At 41.3% G+C, this 22,587-nt stretch overlaps 1 protein-coding gene across 10 annotated transcripts in view; it reads right to left on the bottom strand.

Annotated features, from left to right (window-relative positions):
- The window catches only part of KIF1B (kinesin family member 1B), a 120,936-nt gene extending 98,825 nt beyond the window's left edge, over positions 1–22,111 (bottom strand). For 5 of the 10 annotated variants that reach the window (XM_036228517.1, XM_036228506.1, XM_036228514.1 and 2 more), the window contains exons 1-2: positions 21,825–21,844; positions 8,849–9,034 (exon numbers count right to left, since the gene is read on the bottom strand). In XM_036228517.1, the coding sequence (XP_036084410.1) occupies positions 8,849–8,954 (106 nt within the window). In that variant the 5' untranslated portion in view covers positions 8,955–9,034; positions 21,825–21,844. Of the gene's footprint in view, positions 1–8,848; positions 9,035–20,919; positions 21,636–21,824 lie in introns of those variants that run through there. The other 5 variants (XM_036228492.1, XM_016163590.2, XM_036228497.1 and 2 more) reach the window with 3 other exon arrangements.
- Between the last annotated feature and the right edge of the window lie 476 nt (positions 22,112–22,587).

Below are 22,587 nucleotides of genomic sequence, written 5' to 3'. Positions count from 1 at the left end.
ATTACACTGTTGTTGGCAAACTACTAAGATTTTGCCTACAACTACAATTAACATATCATTGTGGAAACGCTGTAACTTTATATTAACTTTTCTAACATAGCATGTTTTGGGTTTGTTAAATATCCCAGTGACATCTCCAGCCACAAACTTCCTCTTCCAAAAGCTTCCTATAACCAAAATAAAGAAAAATGGCACACAATAAAAGTACACAATTTGTATTTTAAAACCATAAAACCAAAACCCATAAGCAGCCCCCTCTCTACTGAGAATTATATTTCCAGAAATATATTAAAATGCTATAAAGCATATTGCCACAAGGTAGATTTGAGAAAAAGACCTACGATCATAAAGTTCCTTAATCACTTAAAAAAACAAATTTAGATTCCAAATCTTATAACAGGATAATGTACTATATGTGTTCACTACATACTCAATACCCTTGTATTAAAAATAAAATATGGTAGGAAAAAAAACCACCAACCCTGCAGTGTGCCGGTGTCAACTGGGTATGAAATACACATGCTCGTGATAATAAACATTAAGCAAACTCCCGGTTACCAATAATTATGCTTTCCTAAGCGAATGCTGAATGACTTAGAAGCAAGATGATTTAGAAGGCCCAGCTCTCGTTTGATCTAAGTGGCACGAAATGCCAGAACTAACGTTAATACCCTATTTACTCACAATTTCCCTGCATCTAGGAGGAACATCAAAATAAACTTTAATGTAACAGTTAAATTCGATTTAGACACAGACATTTAGTATTATGACACACAATAGAAAGACGATAAACGTTTTGAGAGGCGGTGTGTGTACGGCACAGAGGCTGAGGGTGGGGGCTCTGGGGCCAGACAGCGCCAGTTCATTTTCCACTTCTGCCACTTCCGAGACGTGTGTGACCTGAGGAAAACTGGTCAGCATCTGTCCCCTCGTCTGTGAACGGGGAGAATGAGAGTATCTGCACAGGTCTACCGTGAGGATCACTGAGTTAAGTCTGTAGGTACCTAATTGACACAGTTTAAGTGTGTACTGTGGTTGTTGTTTTTAATTACTAACCATGCCCCCGCCCCTTCCACTAAAGGGCAATTTAAAAAGCAAAAAGCTGCTTTTGTTTTTCCCTTCACCCGTTTTGCCTCAAGTTCATTCCAGTTACAAAGGAATTCCGTGGTACCAGACCAGGACGGCGGCGCAGTGAAACCATCTCCTCGTTAGGCAGCTCCGCCGACTCCGGCCATCCAGCCTCGTCATGCCAACACGAAATGGGCTTCCCGGATATTCCCACCCCTCAGTTACTTGGCTGTCTCTCCCTCAGCGCTTTCATAAGTAGTGTCACACTGCTTTGATGACTTATCTTTAAGACAAAAGACTAAAAACTCTGAGAGTTTGGTGGCCTCCCAGCCCATGCTCACTGAATAACAAAAACCTAATTTCCTATAGTTGCTCTCCAAAACCCAATTTCATATTTCTTATTCCTACCAAGTCTACATAAACAGCATTCAACCCTAAACGATACAACTAAGAAGAGTTTTTAGACCACTAGAAATGTTTTTCATCAAACAGCGTAATTCTTGATATGCTACCAAAAATTAAATCTATGGACGCCTGCACGTCGCCTGCCACAGACCAAAAGCAGTGGTCCCTTTCGGGGTCTCGCTAACGGCACTGCAGACTTTGCTGGTTCTCAGCACGGCACTTCACACCTCACTGGGCAGCATACAAAAGCACTCAGTGCCATGTTACTAGCACGGACTTTAAAAAATGAACGCCAAACATCTGAGAATTGCAAAGAAAGCATTAAAAAAGAAAAGAAAAGAAAACTGGGCATGGCTGCTTTCTGCTTTGAAAATACTCAACAAATGCACATATAAAGGCCGTATGCAGTACAGTATGGATTTTAATTAAGACAACCTCAAAGGTCTAGAACAGTAAGATGCAGAGCAGCAAAGAAGACTAGGTTTCCTACAAGATTTTATCCAGTCTTTTCTCTTTGCTATTTTGGAATCTAGATGTGCAAACAACTTATTTAAGTAGCTTAGACTATATAATGCACTAAAAAGCAGTTCCAAACACCCAATACCTAAGGCCTCCTCCAACTTAGTGATAGGTTCGATTGTTTCTGCCTTTAAATTTATATTCCCATTGAATGTAACAATTTAGGTACCAAAAATAACCACAAAAAGAAAAATTAACAAATAATTTTTCGAATATCCTCCTATGTGGTATATCAGATTCCATTTGAGTCTCATGAGGACCCTGGGAAGGGAGGCTAGGGAGGCATTAGTAACATGCCATTCAATCAATGAAGAACCTATGGCTCAAGTGTCTGATAATAGATGAGCCAAATAAAGTAGAATACTTTAATTATATTTAAAGTAGAATACTTTATTTGCATTTAAAGTAGAATACAACAGAATACCACACAGCCACTAAAATCATGTTCTTGAAGAATACTTAAGGCTTGGGAAAATGTACCCAAGACATTAAGAGAAAGACCAAGGAGGCTACAGAAGTTCGGCAAAGGGAGAGGGAAGGCCATACAGAGACCAGCTTTTAGACTGAGTGAAATGGAAACCATCTCGGAGTTTTGAACAAAAAAATACGGTCTGACTTTCATTCTAAAAAGATCACTCTTGCTACTCTGTTGAGAACAAATTGCTAGAGGACAAGGGTTGAAGCAAGGAGACTTGTTCGGGAGTCACTGCAGGTGGTGGCAGTGGAGGAGTGAAAAGTGGCCGTAAACTCTGTCCCAGTAGGAGAAAAACATAAAATCGGGATTCGTTCCAGAATGTCAGCTTAGTAAGCTGCCACATGGGAAGTCATGAAATACTAAAAAATACTGTGTCAGACACAGAAGAAAAGACAAAGTGTGTTTTGTTTTGGATCTGAAGGAAGGAAGGCACAGGCTGCTTGCAGGGCTGACAGGGCAGGAGGGGGAGCAGGATGTAAACAGGTCCACTGCAGAGTCGGCAGCCAGCAGACAGGCCTGCGCTAAAGGGGCCTCCAGGATCACAGGCTTCCCCAACGCTGACGCTGCTGAGGGACAACCTCCCCAAACGGACAGAAGGACATGAGAGTGCGAGACCTGGACATTCCCTTTACATACCTGTTCTCAAAGTCATTCTAAAGGAGAAAACTGGTTTCAGCTCCACTCTACTTGGTCAATGTAGCATCATTTCAGGGACGCTTTTACTCCCCACCCCCGACACACACAGACAGTGACACACACATTGACACACAGACACAGACACAGACACACAGACACACACACCCCCCTTCATTGCTGTAGCTCCAAGTCCTGACTACAGGAAAAGTGCCCCTAGCACTTAAGCTGGTTTCAATATATTTTACTGACCTGCTCATCCTATGCCCCTTCATCTTCCTGTTGCTTACCTTCTTACATTCCGGTGACTAAATGAGTGACATTTAATCAATGTGGACACGGCACATAAAAAGTAAACATCCCTGTCTTTGGAAAAAGGACTGGAAAAGTAGCTAGAAGGTCTCAGAAAGAGGCAGCAGGTGACAAATGTCATGGACCCCTGCCTATCATATATTCTCCAGTCACTGGTATAGAGCATCTCTATTTGTAAGATTAAAACTTCTTTTTTTCTTTACTTTTATACTTTTTAAATTAAATATCTAGTAGATATATTTATAAAATAAATGTGGACTAAAAACAACAACAATAAAACCAAAGCCCAGGTACCCACCGGCCAGTTCTAGAACACGGCTCTCACCTCCGCAGTCCCACTGTGTGACCCTCCCAGATCCCTGCCCCATCTTTGAGGCATGCTGAATTCTGTCATTATTGCCTTAATTTTCTTCATAGTTTTACCCCACGTGTTTGCATGGAGTAAAGAATATGGAGTACGGTGTTGCATGATCTGAAATTTATATTAATAAAATAGTTTATTGTACAACTTGTAAAGCTACAGTTTATGTATGACTTCTGTGTGTGTGGGGGGGGGTAATTCTTTTCTTTGCTGTACTGTATTATGCTTCTATTATATAAATGTACCATGACTTATTTATCCAGTCTTATTCTTGCTGGTGGATATTGGGTTATTTCTAGTTTTTGCTCTAAGAAAAACTAGTACTGTTAGAGGAGTTTAAACGCTCAGATCTTCAGCATTTAATGCACTACATTGGCAAAGGTTAGAGAGAGGTAGGTGACTGAGCATGAGATGCACACCTCACAGGATGAATCCTGGCAACGGGTCGGCTGATTCCATCTCTCAGGTCAGAGCACATGGCTTGCAGATGGAGAAGGAGGAGTGAAGGGCTGGGCTAGCCCTGCTTCTCCAGCCACACTGTGAAGCACTCTGGACGCTGTTATAGAGTCTATACCTTAGTCTGACCTAATTGCGTCCTGGCTTATCCTGGGAGACTTAAGGAAAGCTCATTCTGACTCTAGGCTAGTGCCTCTTACCCCTTTTGGGGGACACAGCTCTTCCTAAAATGTATTGAAAGTGACTACTCTCTTCCTAGGAAGATGCATCAACACATTTTTCATATCATTTCAAGGGGTTCCCACCTTGACAGACACTCAGAAGTCTATCTGTCCAGGAAAAGAAACGCAAACTAAAATGCAAGTGAGAATTAGGTTAATAGTAATGAGAGAAAAAAACTGAAGACCAACTAGAAAAGACTAGAATACAAAACTATATAACAACTCTAACCATTTAACAAAATTGGAACACCACCACAACAAAAATCCATCAAAATGCAGCAGGAGGCTGTGGCAAGGAGGTTAACCAGACAATAAAAAAAAAAAAAAAGCTTCTAAAGTGGGAGAAACTTGGACTACAATGGGATATTATTAAACAAAGCCGTTTGTGTATGCACTCGGCTCTCAAAATCGTCAAGCCAGTAACATTAATCTGTGCCATGGAAAATATTCCCTGAGACCAGAAAGGGCTTAAATGTCACTGCTAATACTTGGTTTTCAGATCTGGCGCATTGCCTAAAATACCCTTTACCCTCTCCTACTTTTTCATAAGAGATCTTACAGCAGGAACATTCCAGTGCATTCCATCTGCAATCAGCTATAATCCCTGTGAGCAGCAGTCCAGGCCAGCATAGCAGTCTTTTAATACAGCTAACACATGTGGCTACAGCAAATTCATTTCATTTTTTTGCAACAATTCTAGGTTCAGAATGTATGCTCTCTCCCAATCTTAAATCCAATGGTTTTTTTTTTAAACCATTAATACTTTCTAAACATAGCAAAGCAAGTGGTTCACTTAAAATCTCTCATTTAAAAACGATCTGGATTACATATTAGTCAAATGACTAATAAATTGCCATATAAAATAGAAAACATTAGTAGAAAACCGAGAAAGTCTGATACAATTAGATAACTGGCTTTTTCCAAGGATAAGCATCTTTCAAAGGAACCAAAATTACCCCAAACCCTCAAGCCATGACAAAGTATTTAGCTAGAAAACTAAGACTACTTTTCCCAAGGCTGATTATCTAATGAGGATTTTTTTTTTTCAGGAGACTTATGCTAATCTAAAAATCAAACGTCTGCCAAACCTTTCAGTGGAAGAGACCATCTGTCACAGCTGGATGAGGGTCAGGGGTACCAATTACCTAGTCACAACACTAGTAAGCCACAATTCTAAAAATTTCCTCAAACGTACTAGATATTTACTTTAAATTCTACTTCCTCAAGGTCTAGCTGAAATGCCCTCTCATCTATGGCCCTTATGTGTGCCCTTAGCCAAAAACACATCTGCACCTTTTTATTTTGAAAACCCTTTTGTATGTCAATTATCACTTTGATCACTTTCGCTTTGTATGAGGCTTTTGTAGTGTCTTGTCGCTCCTACCAAAAACTAAAAACTCCTTAGGGGCAGGGTCCTACAGTCCATGCGACTGTGGGATCCCTACAGGCACACACTCCACAGACCCTCAAAGAGGAAGGGCAAGGGCAGCGCCCCTCGGCAGCGCCGCGCGGCCTGTGGTCTGGAAAGGTCTGGGACAAAACGCGATGGGAAACCCACTGGTAGTTCAACACTGTGCTTATTAAGGAGTCCACGGACTGCTGTTCTTAGGACTGGGACTATTTTCCCAGGCCTACTCTAACCAAATTATTAATTATGTTTAATAAAACCAGGCATTTTTTCTTTAGTATTTTATCAAAAGACATATCAAATATTTTCAGGAGTTCTGGAGAGATTTTTGTGGTAGATAAGCAAGAATGGGTGAATAAAACTCTCAAACTCCAAATGTTATGGCCCTCTCCTCAAAAGGTGTTCAATCAGGAATCTTATTTTCTTTTTCGGTTTACTAGGGAAAACATTCAAAATCCTTCATCCAGAGTGAACAGTATATTTAAGTAATTTTATTTTCCCCTAAACTGACATTATTTTCTATACAATTAAAATAATATCAAAAAGAGAGCATATATCTTAGAAACAATGAGATCTAACACTTTATTATTAGCTATCGATAATGTTAGTGAGCTTTTAATACATAAGATCAAAAAAATAGCAGTCAGAAAGTCCAGCAGACCCAGATCCATTTCTCCTAACTATCCAGAACTATAGAAAATGTTTTAATTTTCCTACATACTCTAACAATTTTATTCTCCTGGATAGTCAATGGATTTTTTTTTTTAAATATTCTATTTGGTACTTAACATACCATTATCATACATACATATAATAGATGCCTGCTAATAAATAAAACCTTATTAACTCATATGGGTATTCTCTCATGGCAAAATCTCAAAGGAAACCACTTTTACAAGTTGTAAACATGAATTGTATTATTCAAGTATCTGAAGCATTCATTGAAGTCAGGACTGAAAAATAAGCTACCATTATACCTTATCATTAATTAAAAGGGAAAAAACTATCCTAGAAAACGATGTTGCTGTGCAAACTACCTGTGAAAGGAAATCTCACACAAGCTGCTCCTGGGGAGAGGAAATGACTGACTACGTGATGGGAGAAGAGGAAGTGTCTGTACTGTGCACTCTTTGTACCTTTCGAATTTTATACCATGTGAATGAATGTTTTACCTATTCACAAAAATAAATCAAAATTGGAGGAAAATTAAGATGCTATTTGACCTTGACAATGAATATAAACTTATAACCAATATGAATATAAATTTATAACCAATCCTAAAGTGATCTGTCATCAAGAAAAGAACATTAGTATCATCACTTGGATTAATAAAAATTTTCCGTTCATTTTTATTTTATTATATGACAAATTAATTTTTACATTTCATCAATATGGCCTTTTAATGCTCATTTCTGCTTAAAAGTTTTCAGAGAGTAACAGGAGGCCCAGTGGCCAGGACAGAGCGTGCCCACGTCAGCAGCACGTTCACTACGATGAGAACACAGAGCCGACGAGCACGGCCCTGTGCCAGGATTCAGTTATATACTGCGCAAAACTGAATTCTTAAAATGAAGCGCAAATAATACAGAGCTTAAATGGTGGCATTTAAGAACATAAATATTTATTTTCTAGTTCAACTGTAAGTCTAACTCAAACTTTAAGCAACTAATACTGATTTTCTTTTTAAACGACTTTGAGATATTACTTACATACCATAAAGTTTACTCATTGAAAGTGTACGATTCAATACTGAATTGTATCTCTTTTTCTTTTACAATTGTTCATGGGATATAGTTCATAGACTCACTGGCACAACTGACAAAAGAAATGTAAAATACAAATAATGGTACAGTAGTTTAGGGTCCAATTTTTGAATCCTTCCTTAAAAAAAAAATATTGTTGCAGGTCCTTCTTTACCAAGTTCAGAGATGTGCATATGCAACAGAAAGTTTAAAATTGTACATGAGGAATAAAAATAAAAAATGCTGAGCTCACTGTAACGGAGAACAGAATGGTGGTTACGAGAGGCTGGGAGGTAGGGGGAAAAGGGGAGATACCAGTGAAAGGGTCCAAACTTTCAGTTTTAAGATGAATAAGTTTTGGAGACCTAGTGTGCAGCATGGGGACCACAGTCAATAATGTAATGTATACTGAAAATTTGCTCACAGAGAACTCAAGTGTTCTCACCACACACAGATGAAAAAAGGTAATTAGAAGTGATACGTTCATTAGTTTACGGTAATCATTTCATAATGTATACATATATCAAAATATCACATCGTATACCTAATTTTATTTCCCACTGGCAGAATCCTCGCACAGAACACTGGTAAATGGCCCACAATATTTGAGATCAGAATGGCTTCCCCAACTATTCAGCACTAACTGTTTCTGAAAGACCTACGATTCTGCTTTATCATAAAGCTAAAGGTTTCAAGATGGTAGAACCTACCACTATTATGAATAATAATTTGCCTACATATCCATATCAAGTAATTACTATAGCAAAATATAAAAGAAATCATCTTAAGCAATTTTTCACCTAAGCAATTAGAGAAACAGCTCAGAAGCAATGAGGAATAATTTTAGTAATGATCTACAAATTTACTATCTATTATAACTATATCTGTTGCTCAACTCAAAGAATCATTGTTAAGTGCTATTTAAAATCAAGAAAGAAAAATAATCTTGGAACCTCAACAGGTATAGCTCATGTCATCATTTAGGAAAAATCACTGCTTACATCTTTATTATCATTAAGATTTCAACTTAAAAATATTAACTCAATCAGTTCAGTTCTCTATGGATTTCTCAATTGCAAAGAACAAAATGAGTACTCCATAAATATGCTATAGAATATATCTCAGGGGAAAGCATTCAATGGATCATTCAAAACAAAGTTTAAAGTGTTAATACCAAATGTTCATTTACTCTGATCACAGAAAGGGAACAGGTCAGGAAGTTGGAATTGACAGAAAACATGCACTCACTGGTGGAGTTGCCTTGCATCTGAATGATGCACTTGGACTCTTTGCTGGTCTCTCGAGAATTGAAGGGCCGCACGCGGACAGCCACCTTCACCGAGGCTCCCGACATTCTGACAGTCTTGCTGTATAAACGCGATCCAGATATAAAAAAAAAAATCAAATCTTCTTTTGAAGTTAGGTTCAAGTTTCCTTTAAAAAGAAAAAAAAAATGCACAGAAGGTAAGTCAATTTTAAAAACCATGGGCTAACTTGAGCATAAGAGCTATTACCTTATATCTTAGTACTATTTGTTTCCTTTTCTAAAAACCTCTTCCCTTTGCTTCCCAGTAAATTTCATGGTCTCACCAGTAAATTATCAAATAGAATATTAAAGACTGAAATTTGTTTTCTTATTCCATTATATCTGTACCATACCAAAGAAGTCGCTAAACATAATAAAAAATATAACTGCAACATAACAGAGCATCTATCTTGCTGTTTTTCTGAATCAATATGAAAATCAAAACACATTTATTTGTTTCAGTTCCTTATACAAGTAAATTCCCATCTGTAAAATTATTTATTACTTTAGAGCAATGCACTGAAGATTCTAAGCTTTAATTACAACTTAAAACATTCATTTATTGGCTGTAGAGTTAAACAGCAAAGGACAAAGCTAAGCTCTACCCAGCTCCTGTAAGTATCCAGAGATTCCTTTCACTTAGGTGAACCCTTTCATATGTATCGCATTTGACCCTCCGACCATTCAACCATTCCCACAATGAGCAGAGAAGGTTCTAAGAGACTGAGCTTCCATCCTATTCTCTGAGGTACCACTGACTCACAGCAGAATCGAATCACTACATTTCACTACTGAATGAACCCACAAGAAAAAATGTCAACATTTTTTTCAGAGGAATAGTTTCCCTCCCAACAGAACAAAACAAACGCTATTCTGTGAAAAAACTCACGTAAATAAATTCCACAAGAAACAACAGATCTCAATCTGTACTCTATCCATTATATAAACATCTTCAAGAACCAAACAAAAGAAAAAAACTAAAAAGAAAAATATTTTTGAGTGCAATTATCAGGGAACCCCAAAAGAATTTAAATCTGACCAATGTTTTCCCACATAATTAGAGATTAGGAACGCTAACCTCCAGCAGCACGACGACTAGTGTTTTCCACAGGGCAAAACTCAGGCAGTCAATCCCAAAAGGCACGCTCTACCTCATTACTCTACCTATTTTCTTCACAGCATTACCACTATTTCAAATCCTGGTTACTGGAACACGCTATTGTCTGTCTCTCACACCACCGCCCCCAGAGTGCTCAGAGATCTCGCTTGCTAGCACTTAGAATGGTACCTGATGAAAGAACTCAGAAAATGTTTGTTGAAAGAACGAATTATGAATTATATTTCTCAGTTGTGAGAATTATCTGTTCGAGTCCTTTGCCTGGTTTACTGACTTTTTGTTTTTGTTTTAAAAAACATTTATTGATATTAATCTTTTTTATAATTTCTGCAATTTTTCCCCAGTCTCTTTCTCGTTTTACATTAAACTGATGGTTCTTTTTTAATAGATCAAATATTTATTGTGATCATATTTATCAAATGAAAGCTTAGTGTTATTAACCCTCCCAATCAATACAGCATGACCTATAGTAACTAGTTGAGTACAGTAAGTTGCCAAGTAAGAACGAATGAAGCATTCAGAAAAGGCAAGACAACACATTTCGACCCCCCAGAGTTCATTCTGATACGCAGCAACCATCGTCTCAACACTCAACATGCCCCATTCTCTTCTTCCCCAAATGAGCAATCTCTGCCAATCTCCCCTATTTACGTCTGGCCCCACACCATAAACCTTGGCGTCATTTTTGTTTCCTTCTCTTTGAATCTTTTGATTAGTGTTAACATTATTAATGAAATACCATGTAACAACTTTCAAAACAAATTTGCATTTTCTATCCCTTTCTTCCTCTCATTCCCATTGCTATTATCCTAATCCATGTCCTTGCTTTTACTACCTCATGCCTACCATACTTAGAATAACAGAACTGATCTTTGAGCTTTTAGTTTTAATAGTCCTTAAACAAGGTTGGACAAAACAGAATCATATGTGGGTCCTCTGAAAAGTATCTGGTGATAGAAGGAGACTAGACTTTGGGTGGTGTACAATGGACTACACAGATGTTGCATTTTAAAGCTGTACCCCTGGAATTTACATGTTATTAACCAATGTTACCCCAACAAATTTACTTTTGTAAAAAAATATATATATATATTTTAAAAAAAGGAAATGACAGCAAGTGAGCCTAAACTCCTCTGGTATTCAACAGTTTTGAGACAGGTCCCAGGTATGAGTTTGTTTGTTTGCTTGTTTGTTTGCTTCCCAAAGATTATGTTGCAAATTTGCTGCGGCCAAGAACTCTGCAACTGCTTAACCTTGCTACAGTGTTAACCTTCCCAAAGCATGACTTTCAATTTTACTTCCAAACTCAAGACCTTCTCTACATTCCCCAGTGTTTACAAGATCAAGACCAAAGCTTGGGTACTCTGAATTCTGGCCAAGCTCCTTTACTATGCTACCCACATGTTCTTGCACACCACCTAACAATTTCTCCCCATGATGGGCACATGAATTTCCAGTTTCTCCTCTATTTGATAGCCTAGCTCCACCTTACCTCTTCCAAAATGACTACCCAAACATTCCAGGAATCACTGGTATTTCCTGTGGCACTTACAGCCCCAAACACATTGTGAAAACACTGCTATCATCTCACATGACTGCACTCTACCTCGTATTGTTCTCTAATAGCTTCCCAAAGTGAAAATCCTATTCTCTCAAAAATCTCTTGGAACTTGCGCTCCTTCAAAAAATGATTAATTCCAAGTTTGGACAAGAAATTTTGAGATGATCTTAGAACATGTTAGTGTGACCACAAATAAGAAATCTACCAAAGGTGAATGAGGTCATGGGGAAAAGACACAGGTGCCAACGTAAAGGGGCTCCTACAGGCCAAAGATGCGACAATTAAAGTATAAAAATACATACCTACTGCAAACAGACTGACAAATATCAAATAGATAAATTTATGAGTTCATAACGATACTTTTAAAAACCTCCTTATTCTGAAGACTGGCAAATAAAGGAATCGAGCACATGCCTAGTCTGTATATTCTGTAGAAACTATATCCCAGGACAGTCAAATAGTCCATGTGGCCAAGTTCTTCTGTACAGGAAACTTCTAGCTAACAAATGCATTAGAAATGACAGAATTAGAATACCACCACTTTCCAACCCTACTGATACAAAGCCTCTCTGCAACGATCAACAGCTGCTATAAAAGCCTTAGATGAGAGGCTGGTTGATGTCAGGACATTATAGCATATGAATCAGGCTGACAACATCTGAACCAAATTCGCCATTTCTAAACTGGGACACGGAGATGGTCTATGCCTCCTGATGTGCTACAATAAAGAACACACAGCATCATCTAGTAAGTATTCGTATCTCATCCCCTTAAAAGATGCTGATTAGAACTAATCCTCAGATCCATCAGCTTAAAGGACACGAAGGGAGCAAAGAAACCATTAAAAGATACCTAAATGATGTAACCAGCCAACCCAGAATATGGGAAATTCTACAGGTCAAGCCACCCAGTTTCCTCAACTAAACAGCATAATTACGGAAGGGGCACGTAACAAAGAGACTTGTGTTAGTTATCAACCAAATGCCATTTTTTAACCAAGAAAAATCTGTAAAATGACATTTTTTAGGTAATGAGAAAAATCTGAACATAGACTGGATAACAGATATTAAGGAATTTGTTAGGGGAAGATAGAAAAAACAAGTTTGCCAAAATGTCAACAATTATTGAATATTACAGATATGAAGATTTAAAAAACAAAACTTTGTGTTCTATCCATGGCCTACCAAAGTGTTGAATGCTGCTGACAAACAAGACAACAATGCCACTTACAAACAAGGCAACAAAGGCCAAAACTTACTTGCTGGTAGTTTTAGATACAAAGTACTATATGCATCTGCAACTAGGAACCAGAACACTAACATCTGGAATATCTACTGTCCCCCATACATACCCTCGTCAATGGACTCACTTTACCCAGCTATGCTGCCAGCATTCCACTCAGCCTAACACAGCCAAAGCCAAAGGATCGCCACTTCCCCCAAATTCCGCCAGCTCTTCCACCCATTTCTTTTGTTCTCACCATTCTCCACAGGCCAAAAGGCTTGCTTCCTCCGTTCATCTAATCAATTGCCAAATTACATAGCTTCTACCTATAAAATCTCTTTCCATTTCTACTGCCACTATTCCTTTTAGGACTTCAACACTCCTCATCCAAGACTGTTAACCTTCTTAATCGCACTCCTTCTTCCTCCAGCCCAACCACACTATACAATACTGTCATTTTCACTGACTCCAGCCATGCTACACAAAATTGCCAGACTCATCTTCCTGAAACAGAGTCCTGTTCATATCAGGTCCAATTAAAAAGCCGCCAAGTTCCTCTATCATCTACCAAGCAATGACCGAACTCCCCACACTGGTATTCGATGCGTTCCGCAACATACACCACCTATTTTTACTAGCCCACAAAACACTGTCTTCCATCCCCATTCCATAACAACCACTCACCAGAGAGAGGGCTTCCTGAGAGCATGTCAGGTTTTTCTCTCCCCGTGCCTTTGTTCCAATGTTCCCTCCACCCGCAATGCCCTGTCCTCCTGTTCCCAAAATTCAATTTATTCTCCCAGGACCTGAGTTTTCATACACTACATATCTCTAAAGCCTTCAGAGATTCTCCCCACTTCCCAAACTGAATGCAAATGCTTCTCCATTTACTATTTCTCAAAACTCACTGACCTTACCTGGGGCAGAGTAAGTTACTTTTCTTGCCTCTACAGTAGGTTCTAAGTTCCTTGAGGACAAGAACAAGATCTTAGTCATGTTTCTAATCCCCTACATCACAGGGTCTTGAATATAGTAGTTAAAATATTTTAGTTGCATTCCAAGTTACTGTGTGCCAACAATGATATTTGAATGGTATTGATAAAAAATAAATTGTTCCAAAATAGAGATGGGAAAAAAGGATAAAATTAATCTCAAATTCCTTCCTAATTAAAAAAGCTAACAGTCATTCTTTTTTTGGAAGTGATATATATTATACAGTTTAAAATTACTTTCCCAAAACAACCAGAACCTAAATATATATATTTTTCTGATTTAACTGCAACCATCTCCACAAATGGGTTAAAGTTTTAAACAGTAATAAAAAACGACAGTTAAGTGGACTGTAGAAAGTGTTTCTTTGTTACGTCCCTATTATTACCAGTGTCTCTTTTGTTAAGAGACGTCCATCAAAGCACTACAGCATCAAAACTCCTTAATCCTTTTCAAAAAAGTACCAATAAATCAAAAACCAAATTTAAATTCCAGTGAGAAACAATAACTACAGACTATTTTTAAAGAGTTATCAGAAAGCAATACTTCTAATAGCATTTTCTAAGTTTTGAACAGCCAAAGGAAGAAAGAGGAGAGGTAACCACGCATACTCTAAATCACTTACACAGCCTCAGTTCTAGACTGTTCCTCTGACCAGTTTTCCTTCCTTATGACAAACAATTAGAAGCATCAGGAAAGCGGAATGGAGCAAAAATTCCAGAAGCATTCATTGACAATAAAGGGATAAACGTTTAGTGAAAATAAAAACACTTAGGTCTAATTCACTTTAATTTTTCTAAGTGTTTGCCCAATTGTTTAACTTTGATCCTGTGCAATTCTCACTTCTCATCAGAGGTACCCTATATCATTAGGAGAGAACTAATTCTCAAAGTGATCTTTCAGCAAAGTGAATAAACAAGAACAAAATACTTGTTTTTTGGTTGGTTGGTTTTTGTAATATCCCCTTCCTGTACAAAACAGCTAGGATTATATTCCTTAAACAGAGGTTTTAAAGTTCATGTGCTTAAAAACCTTTAATTGGTTTCCACAGCCTCAGATCATAACCTAGACATTCAAGGGCCTCCAAAATCCAAACTCCTTGCCCAGTCTGTTCTCACTGCCCAAAACTTAAGCCTTCTCCACCAAGAAGCCTCTTACTGCATGCAATTCTTGGAAGCCCAATCTCCCTCCTCAACCTACTCTAAGACCATATCTTTTGAGGACAAGGTCAAACATCACCACAAAGCAGGAAATATTAATTCATGCATTCTTTAATATTCCCTTTTCTGACAATGTTTAATATCCCTGACAATGTTGTGTTGATATCTCATTTTTATACCTATTTCATTATGCCTTATGATGCACTCAGTAGTTCACTTAACTCGTGTATTGTAATTTACTCAGTACATGTTTGTCACAATTGAAAAGAAAATTTAACCAAGAATTAGTCTTTTAAATTCAATATTCACACAATTTGCCAGACAGCAGCAAATTTACAATATCGACAAGCGGTCTAAAATACAATCTTTTCCACTAAATTACGTTTTAAAAAACGAATTACAGCTTAAAGAATAAATGGGTATCCAAAAGTAAATATCTGTAGCTAGTGAGTCCATTTAGAGAAGTATGAAAATTTCCTCCTTACAAATTCTGTATCTCTCAGTCTAATCCTTTCCACGAGGATCAATTACCCGAGCAGGTTTTAGGTCCCAATACTGTGTCACTGACATGGCTATACTTACTGATAAAACGGCCTCCAGAAAGTAAGAATTTATTTTTGTGTGTGTATGAATTACCTGTCTATTCTTGGGCTTTGACTCTATGGATAAAAATCAGCCATGAGCCAAGCTGTGAAAGCTCAAAACGTATCACATGTTAGAAAGGCTCCTTTCTGCCTTCTAACCCAATGCCAAGAATCAGACTGCACAGGAAGAGTCTCCTGACAAATCAGATTTTCAATCTCAAATGGGCTCAACTAGCTCAGTCAGGTTCCCCAACTATTTAACCACCTTCTAAAATAACCTGGTATGATTTTTGGATTTATTAGTAGCCACATGTCCTCTTCCCCCTATAATTAAGAAATAAAGGATCCTCCTTTTCACTGGTGACATGATTTTATCCTCATAAACCAAGAGGTACATCGAGAAATAATAACTCCTATGGCATGTGGCTTAAAATATTCTAAATGAGGGTGATTTTTTTCTCTTCTCTTAAAGTTTGGATAGTTATTACTAAACTCTAGAGAATGAGTCCATTCATTCTAATATCTGAAGCTATATCCTATAATTTCATTTTGGCAGATCCGCTTTGAACTCTGCCACTCAAATGCCAATATTCCACTGAAGTTCTTCTACTGTCAAAGCGGACAATGCCTACTGCAGGCAAAGATGCACTCAGCTCAAACTATGGTGCAGAAATGGCAGGTTTCAATCAAAGATTAATTCAAGTTAGGTATGAGTCACGTTCTTTCTGAAATCTGCCCCTGACTACACCTTTGCAGCTACCTGCCTAGGAGGTAGCTGACTAACTGGGCAAGAATGCAGGTCAGATTTTGCTATGTGTCAACAATGTGTCAATCATCCCACATGATAAACTGGTATCCAAAGTTTAATAGGTTTGTTTTTATTTAGGTGACAACGTAGAATATAAATATTCCAGGCTCTCACCAGGGTTAAATAATGAGTTTTCTGCTGGGATAGTCAGACATGCCTTTACATAAAATAATATACCTGAACCATATTAGCCATAGCCTTCACAGAAAAGACTTTAGTTATTACATTTTAATGTCGCATTCTCAGTTTGGAAAACAGAGAACCACCAACAAACCACTAAGCTTTCTTTTACCAGAGTGAAATTTGTATAATTTATCTTTCCCTTTTAACTCTGACTTCCAAATTTCAAAACTAAATTACAGTAACCACATTACACAAATTACTGCAATTTGTATATTTACTTTTTCTTCCTGTTACATTGATTTTTGTTTCTTACCAATATTTTAACATCCTCACTGTGTATATATATGGTATTTGTGGTAAGTTGCTCAAATCCTTTTTATAAGTAGTAAGAAGTATAAATTATAAATAAATAAAACTTCCCTGTTAATAGCCTATTCTGCTATTTAACATTGGAAATATGGTTATGCATTCAAAATTCTAGTTCCTAAAAACAAATAGAGTGAATAAGCCTTTTAATGCAAATGAAGTTATACGAAAATTCATGTTGAATGAATTTAATAGCATTGTGAGTGGCCAGAAAAGCAGGAGGCTGAAACCAGAAGCAGACAGAAGTTCAATGGAATAGGAAGTGAGCAATACTTTCAATACTGCAAAGATGTGAACGGTGCCCCCTGGATTCGCCAACAAAGGGCTGGACAGCTGGGCAAGAGCAGTCAGTGAAGTGGGGGTCACTGCGGCTAGTCTGCGGTAGGGTGGGGAGCAGGAATTACAAAGCAGAAATGCAAGCATCCTCACAGCTTCTAGAATCCGAGAGAGGCAGAAGAGAGACAGCTAGGAGTGAACCGGAACGAAAGAGGGATTTTCTCCCCCACATCCCTTTTTTTTTTTAACAGGGAAGACTTGCGTGTTTCTGTATTTATTCACCAGCTATTTATTAGGAGCCTACGACATGACAGGCAGTTCCAGGAGACTGAGATAAATCAATGAACAAAACAGGTAAACATCCATGCTGTGGAGGAGCTCACGTTCTAGTAAGGGGAGAGGAAACAGCAGAATGATAACTCAGAATGTCAGGAGATAATCAGTAGTTGGGAGGGAAACACGGCCAGGTCGGGGAATCAGAGCAGGGTGGGGTGGAGCGCCGCACAGGTGCACGCACGAGGTCAGGGTAGGCCCGCTGAGGTTCAAGCGAAGACTGGCCGGATGGGAAGGAGTTAGCCCAGCAGGTTTCAGGGGAAGAGTCAGAGCAACGGCCCGAAGGTGGGACTGGGCCAGCTGTGTGCAAGGAACTGCGGGGGAAACAGCGAAAGGAGAAAAGAGGAGTAACCCCAAGATTAGAAGGCAGTGACACCCAAACGCAGACCAAGCAAAGCAGCCGAAGACGAGAAGGGCAACCTGTCCTCCTGCACTGAGGAGACAGGGTGAGAAAGGGAGTTGGTCAGGGGAAGGGAAGCTGAGGGAGTCCACGCCCTTTTCTTTCCTATCGGGCGGCAGGTCAGGTTTCGTGCCAAGCATGGGACAGTGGGGAGGCCTAAGTGGTTGGGATTTTAGACAAGCCACTGTGCCGTGGAGAATGGGGGCGGGAACTAAGCAGAACTGCTCCGACAGACACCACAGACAGACCTGGGGAGACCTAAGACTACACATTAACTGTGGCACTGAGCCCCGGCGCTGTGTGAGGTTTCTCCACCACGCGAGTGAGGAATGCCGCATGGCTACCATCTGCATAGTGGGCCTAACAGCACAATAAAGAATAATTAAAAACTGCAAGTGCTCGTAAGAAAATAGCTGAAGCGATGTGCCCCGGAAGCCACAGTGTAGAAAGGAAGACAAAGAAGTAAAATGTGGAAGAGGCTGACAGCCCAGATTTCAGAGGGAAGAACACACGGAAAGACACTACAAAAATGAGAGCTGTCAATTATCAGAGTTTAAGATCTGCAGGCGGACTTGACATCTTTAGACAGATCTGAAGGTAATGACATGTTAGACGTGGCCACAATCCCGAGTTACTGGAACAGGATGAAGCCAATGTTTGCTTGAGCTGAAGTTGAGGAATTTTAAAGTTAAGGGTAGTCACAAAGTAAGTTCAGCATAGTGGTTACCTACTACTTCTAGTGACCTGAGGAAGCCATCTAACCTCTGCCTCAGTTTCTTCATCTGTAAAATGGGGACAGTAGTATCTATTTTATATGGTTGTCACATGGATTAAAGTAGTGAATAAATATAAAGAAATATAGAAATAAATAAAAAAGAATCTGGCACGTAGAAAGAGCTTAATATGAGTAAACTATTTTATCATTATTGTTTTTGTTTATACAGTCATTGCCTGCCAGGATGATATTAGAAATTCGGATGGAAGGGACAACTAAGTATCAATGTCATCAAATAGGTCAATGGTAAAGGGCCGTGTAGTTGAATTGATACGCTTTGGCATAAATGACGTTGATTAAATATTAAAAATATTTTAAAATCCATCAAGACATAAAATTTACAATCTTATGACTTAAAACGTATATACAAACCACCACGAAACAGTCATAAAGTACCAGCTGAGTATTAGATAATAAGCATTATATGGCAATTCAAAAGGAAAAAAGCTCTGACTGAAAATCATCGAAACCACCATGGCACGGGCAGCAGCACACTGAACTGTTATTAAAACGAAAGAGCTGGCGTTAACCTCATCCTACCGTATCTTCACAAACAGTTCGCGAGTAAAGAACTAAATCTCTATATGCACTCTCAGTTAACTAGTCACTGTCGTACACGTGAGCGTAAATGAATCACTGGGCCATTAAACAAAAAGTTCAACTCATAAGTACTCTTTCCAGATTTTTCCTATCACAATTAATTTTTTTCATTTATCTTCTATACTCACGAGCTGCACAAAAAAAAGTTGTAAGAGTATGTATATTTACTCACACTCTTTTACAGACTCCAGAAATTCAACAGTATCTGTTCCAACAAAGCCATCTTTCAAAGAGACCTACATCAAGTAGATATGCTACACCTTTCACTTCAGAGCCTTGTGAAATTGCATCACATCTGTTTCCAAGACCAAAGGGATATGTTTACTCCTGGAAAAGACCTACTGTGATTAGGAGCCTGGGAAGGGGTTACAAAAAGGCAAGGCCCCACTGTTGTCCTTTACTTTGTATCCAGGACAACACTACAGCAGGGAAGTGGGCTCCAAAGCTTTGGCTGTGCAGACTCTCTGTTGGCACTCTTCTTGGGAATTTATTCCCTGCACAAATTCAAAGTGGGAAAGAGAGAAAAAATGAAAACTATATTCATATCTGCTCTTGAAAAAGAGAAACAGTCTGTTCTAAGCCTCAGAAGCTGTACTTAATTGGATAAATTTTGGAAAAACATTCATCAGAGCAGGGCTGCACACTCATAAAGTCTTGCCTCTAAATCAGATTTACAATCAGGTCTGATTTTACCAAATGCTGAAATTCTATTTAACCACAGTTCTTCTGATCTTTTTTCTAATAAAGTAACTGTAAAAATTTTAAACTTAGAAATATTTCTTAAATGAGGCATGGAATTTCAAAACAGATGTTCTCTATTTCTCTCATATAAATGTTGAAGCCATTTTTGATTCAACCAAGTTTTAGAAGGAAAGCTTAATGATAAAAACAAAAAAAATAAAGTTTGACTTCTCTTAGAAAATCTTATCTGAAAACATTTTAAGTTTTCAACCTAAGAAGTTAAAGGAATTTATCCATTAAGAAATGGAGTTTGAATGAAAGCAAAGGACACAAAGAAGGCGGGCAAGCCACTCTCCAGGTCCTGCCCACACCTAGGATGCAGGAAAAGACATGTGTGCCATCTTCATATTCTGCCCTTAGAACTGTACACTATCAACTCCACTTGCCTCATAATCCAACAGCCATACCAATTAGAAAGCATCGCCTCACTTCTTAGAGAACACAAGCTAAGATTTTATTATGACTAAGCTGACAAAATGCGAGTCTTTAAACGAAATATCCACCACATCACTTCTTAAGAGCTATTCAAATCCAATCACCGTACTTTCATTAGGCTCATACAGACCCATCTATGACACAAAGCGACATGTTCAGCGTGGCAGAACAGCTGCCTAGAACACTAAGAGATATGTGAGTAAGGGATCTGTTGACAATCTAATTTCAGCTACCTCGAGATTCCACAAAGATGACAACCTACGTCCTCGGAAATACTGCTGCGAGCCTCTTCAACTGTCAGAATATTCCAGTTTACTTAATCGCCGGATATTGGGCTACTCCGAAAATCTGTCCGTCCCGTGCAATATACAACTGAGGCCTCCATACTGCTGAACTGACCTCCGCAACCCTCAGATCCGCCTATGTGCGTGGAAGCATCATCAGGTCCACAGCACTGGCCGTAGAACACAGAAACCCAGCATTTCGCCCCAGCAAGAATGCAATCTCGAAGGCACTTTACCTTGGAAGCTCCGTTAGCAATTCACCAAGGAGGAAAAGTGATTCTGGAGTTGAATTCTGGTGTGAGGGCCGGGAATGTTTTGTGCTGCCTGAACAATGACCCGCTTGCCCGAGCAGCCTCCCAACCCCCACAACTTGGCCTTTGGCGTGGCCGGTCACCCCCGAAGCTTCCAGGGGTGCCACTCGGTGCCTTCCAGCAACCAGACTTGGCTCCTAAAGGATTTGTCAGATCATCCTCCCAATATGGCTGCCAGAGTGATCCTGGGCGGCCGAGCGCCGCGACCACGCCAGCCTCCCTCACAGCTGGCCAGCGTCCAGCGAGCCCCCTCCCTTCCCGCCGCGCGCCTCGCTCCGGTCCCAGCGCCGCCGGCCTCCCCCCGCCGCCCGATGCCCTTCCCGGCCTTCGCTTGTTTGCAAAAGGGCAGAGCCGCGCTCCGAGCCGGAGCCCCGATGCCAGCCACGACGCGGTGGAGGGGATGGGGGGACTAAGAAAGGGCGGCTTCGACCCGAGCGGCGCGGTCTCCACAGCGCTGCAGGGCGCGCGGGGAGCCCCGGGGCCCCACCGGCAGCGGCGGACCTGCTGACCGCGGGGCACGGCCGGAGCCCGGCCGCCCGAGGGAAACGGGCTGCGGGGCACTGCGGGGCACGCCGCAGGCCGCTGGACCCAAGCCCAGCGCTCGCTGCTGGCCCAGGGAGGGTCCCCACTCCGGAGAGCGAGGCGCCCCCCACTCTGCTCGGCGCCCGGAGCGGCGGGCGCCCCGGCGCTGGGCGCCCCGGCACCGCCCAGCGCTCCCCCAGCTCGGACCCCGCCCGGACCCCGGCCCGGCCGCCCCTCCCCCAGGGTGGGCCCCTCCCCCGCCCGGCGGCCGCAGCGCCAACCGCCGGCCGCCCCGCCGCCAGCCTCACCTCAGCCGCGCTGCGGGCCGGCGGGCGGGCGGGCCGGGTCAGCAGGCGCCGCGGCGCGCGGGGACGCGGAGGGCCGGGCACCGACGCTCCTCAGCGCGAGCAGCGGCCGCCGCGAGCCGCAGGGCGCCGCTTCGCAGCCCCATCACGCAACGGCGCGGTCCCGCATGGAGGGCCGCGGAGGGCGGGAGCGCGGGAGGCTGGAGCGCGGCGATGCGCCGGTGGCGGCGGCTGCGGCGGGCGGAGAACGGCTCGGACTGGCGCTGGCGCCTCCCAGGACCGCCGCCGTCTGACTGCCCCGCGTCGGTCCTCGCGAAGCTCCGCCCGCAGCCGCCGGCGCGGGACACCGCCCCGAGCCCGGCCGCCGCGCGTCATCGCGGCTCCCGTGACTGACGCGGGCGGCGGCCAATCGGGGCTCAGAGCTCCAGGCGGCCGGCCAATCGCCCGCAGAGCTGGAGGGGGTGGGGATGCAGCGAGCGGCTGCGGGGCCGCCGGGGCGCCCTCTGGTGGCCCAGAAGCCGGTGCGTGTGCGGGGGTGCGGGGTGGGCGAAGCCGGCTCCCAGAGTCCCCTCCCCGGTGACTCCCGAAGGGCGTTAGTCGGCAGCAGCCGCGCCTGGCGACCGGTGATCCGCCTGCTAAGGGGACAAAGCTTGGTGAAATGGGGCGGGGCAGGACTCCCCCAGTCGCCTGCGGACGAGCTGAGATGAGCGTGGGGGGCGGTCGAGTGTGGAATCATTGTCAGTTTGGGAAACATCTCTTACGTTGA

The sequence above is a fragment of the Rousettus aegyptiacus genome, unplaced genomic scaffold (assembly GCF_014176215.1).
Source record: "Rousettus aegyptiacus isolate mRouAeg1 unplaced genomic scaffold, mRouAeg1.p scaffold_m13_p_1, whole genome shotgun sequence".
Classification (NCBI taxonomy): Eukaryota; Metazoa; Chordata; class Mammalia; order Chiroptera; family Pteropodidae; genus Rousettus; species Rousettus aegyptiacus.
Note: the sequence above shows the minus strand (reverse complement) of the source record. Positions and strands in the feature narration are given on the sequence as shown.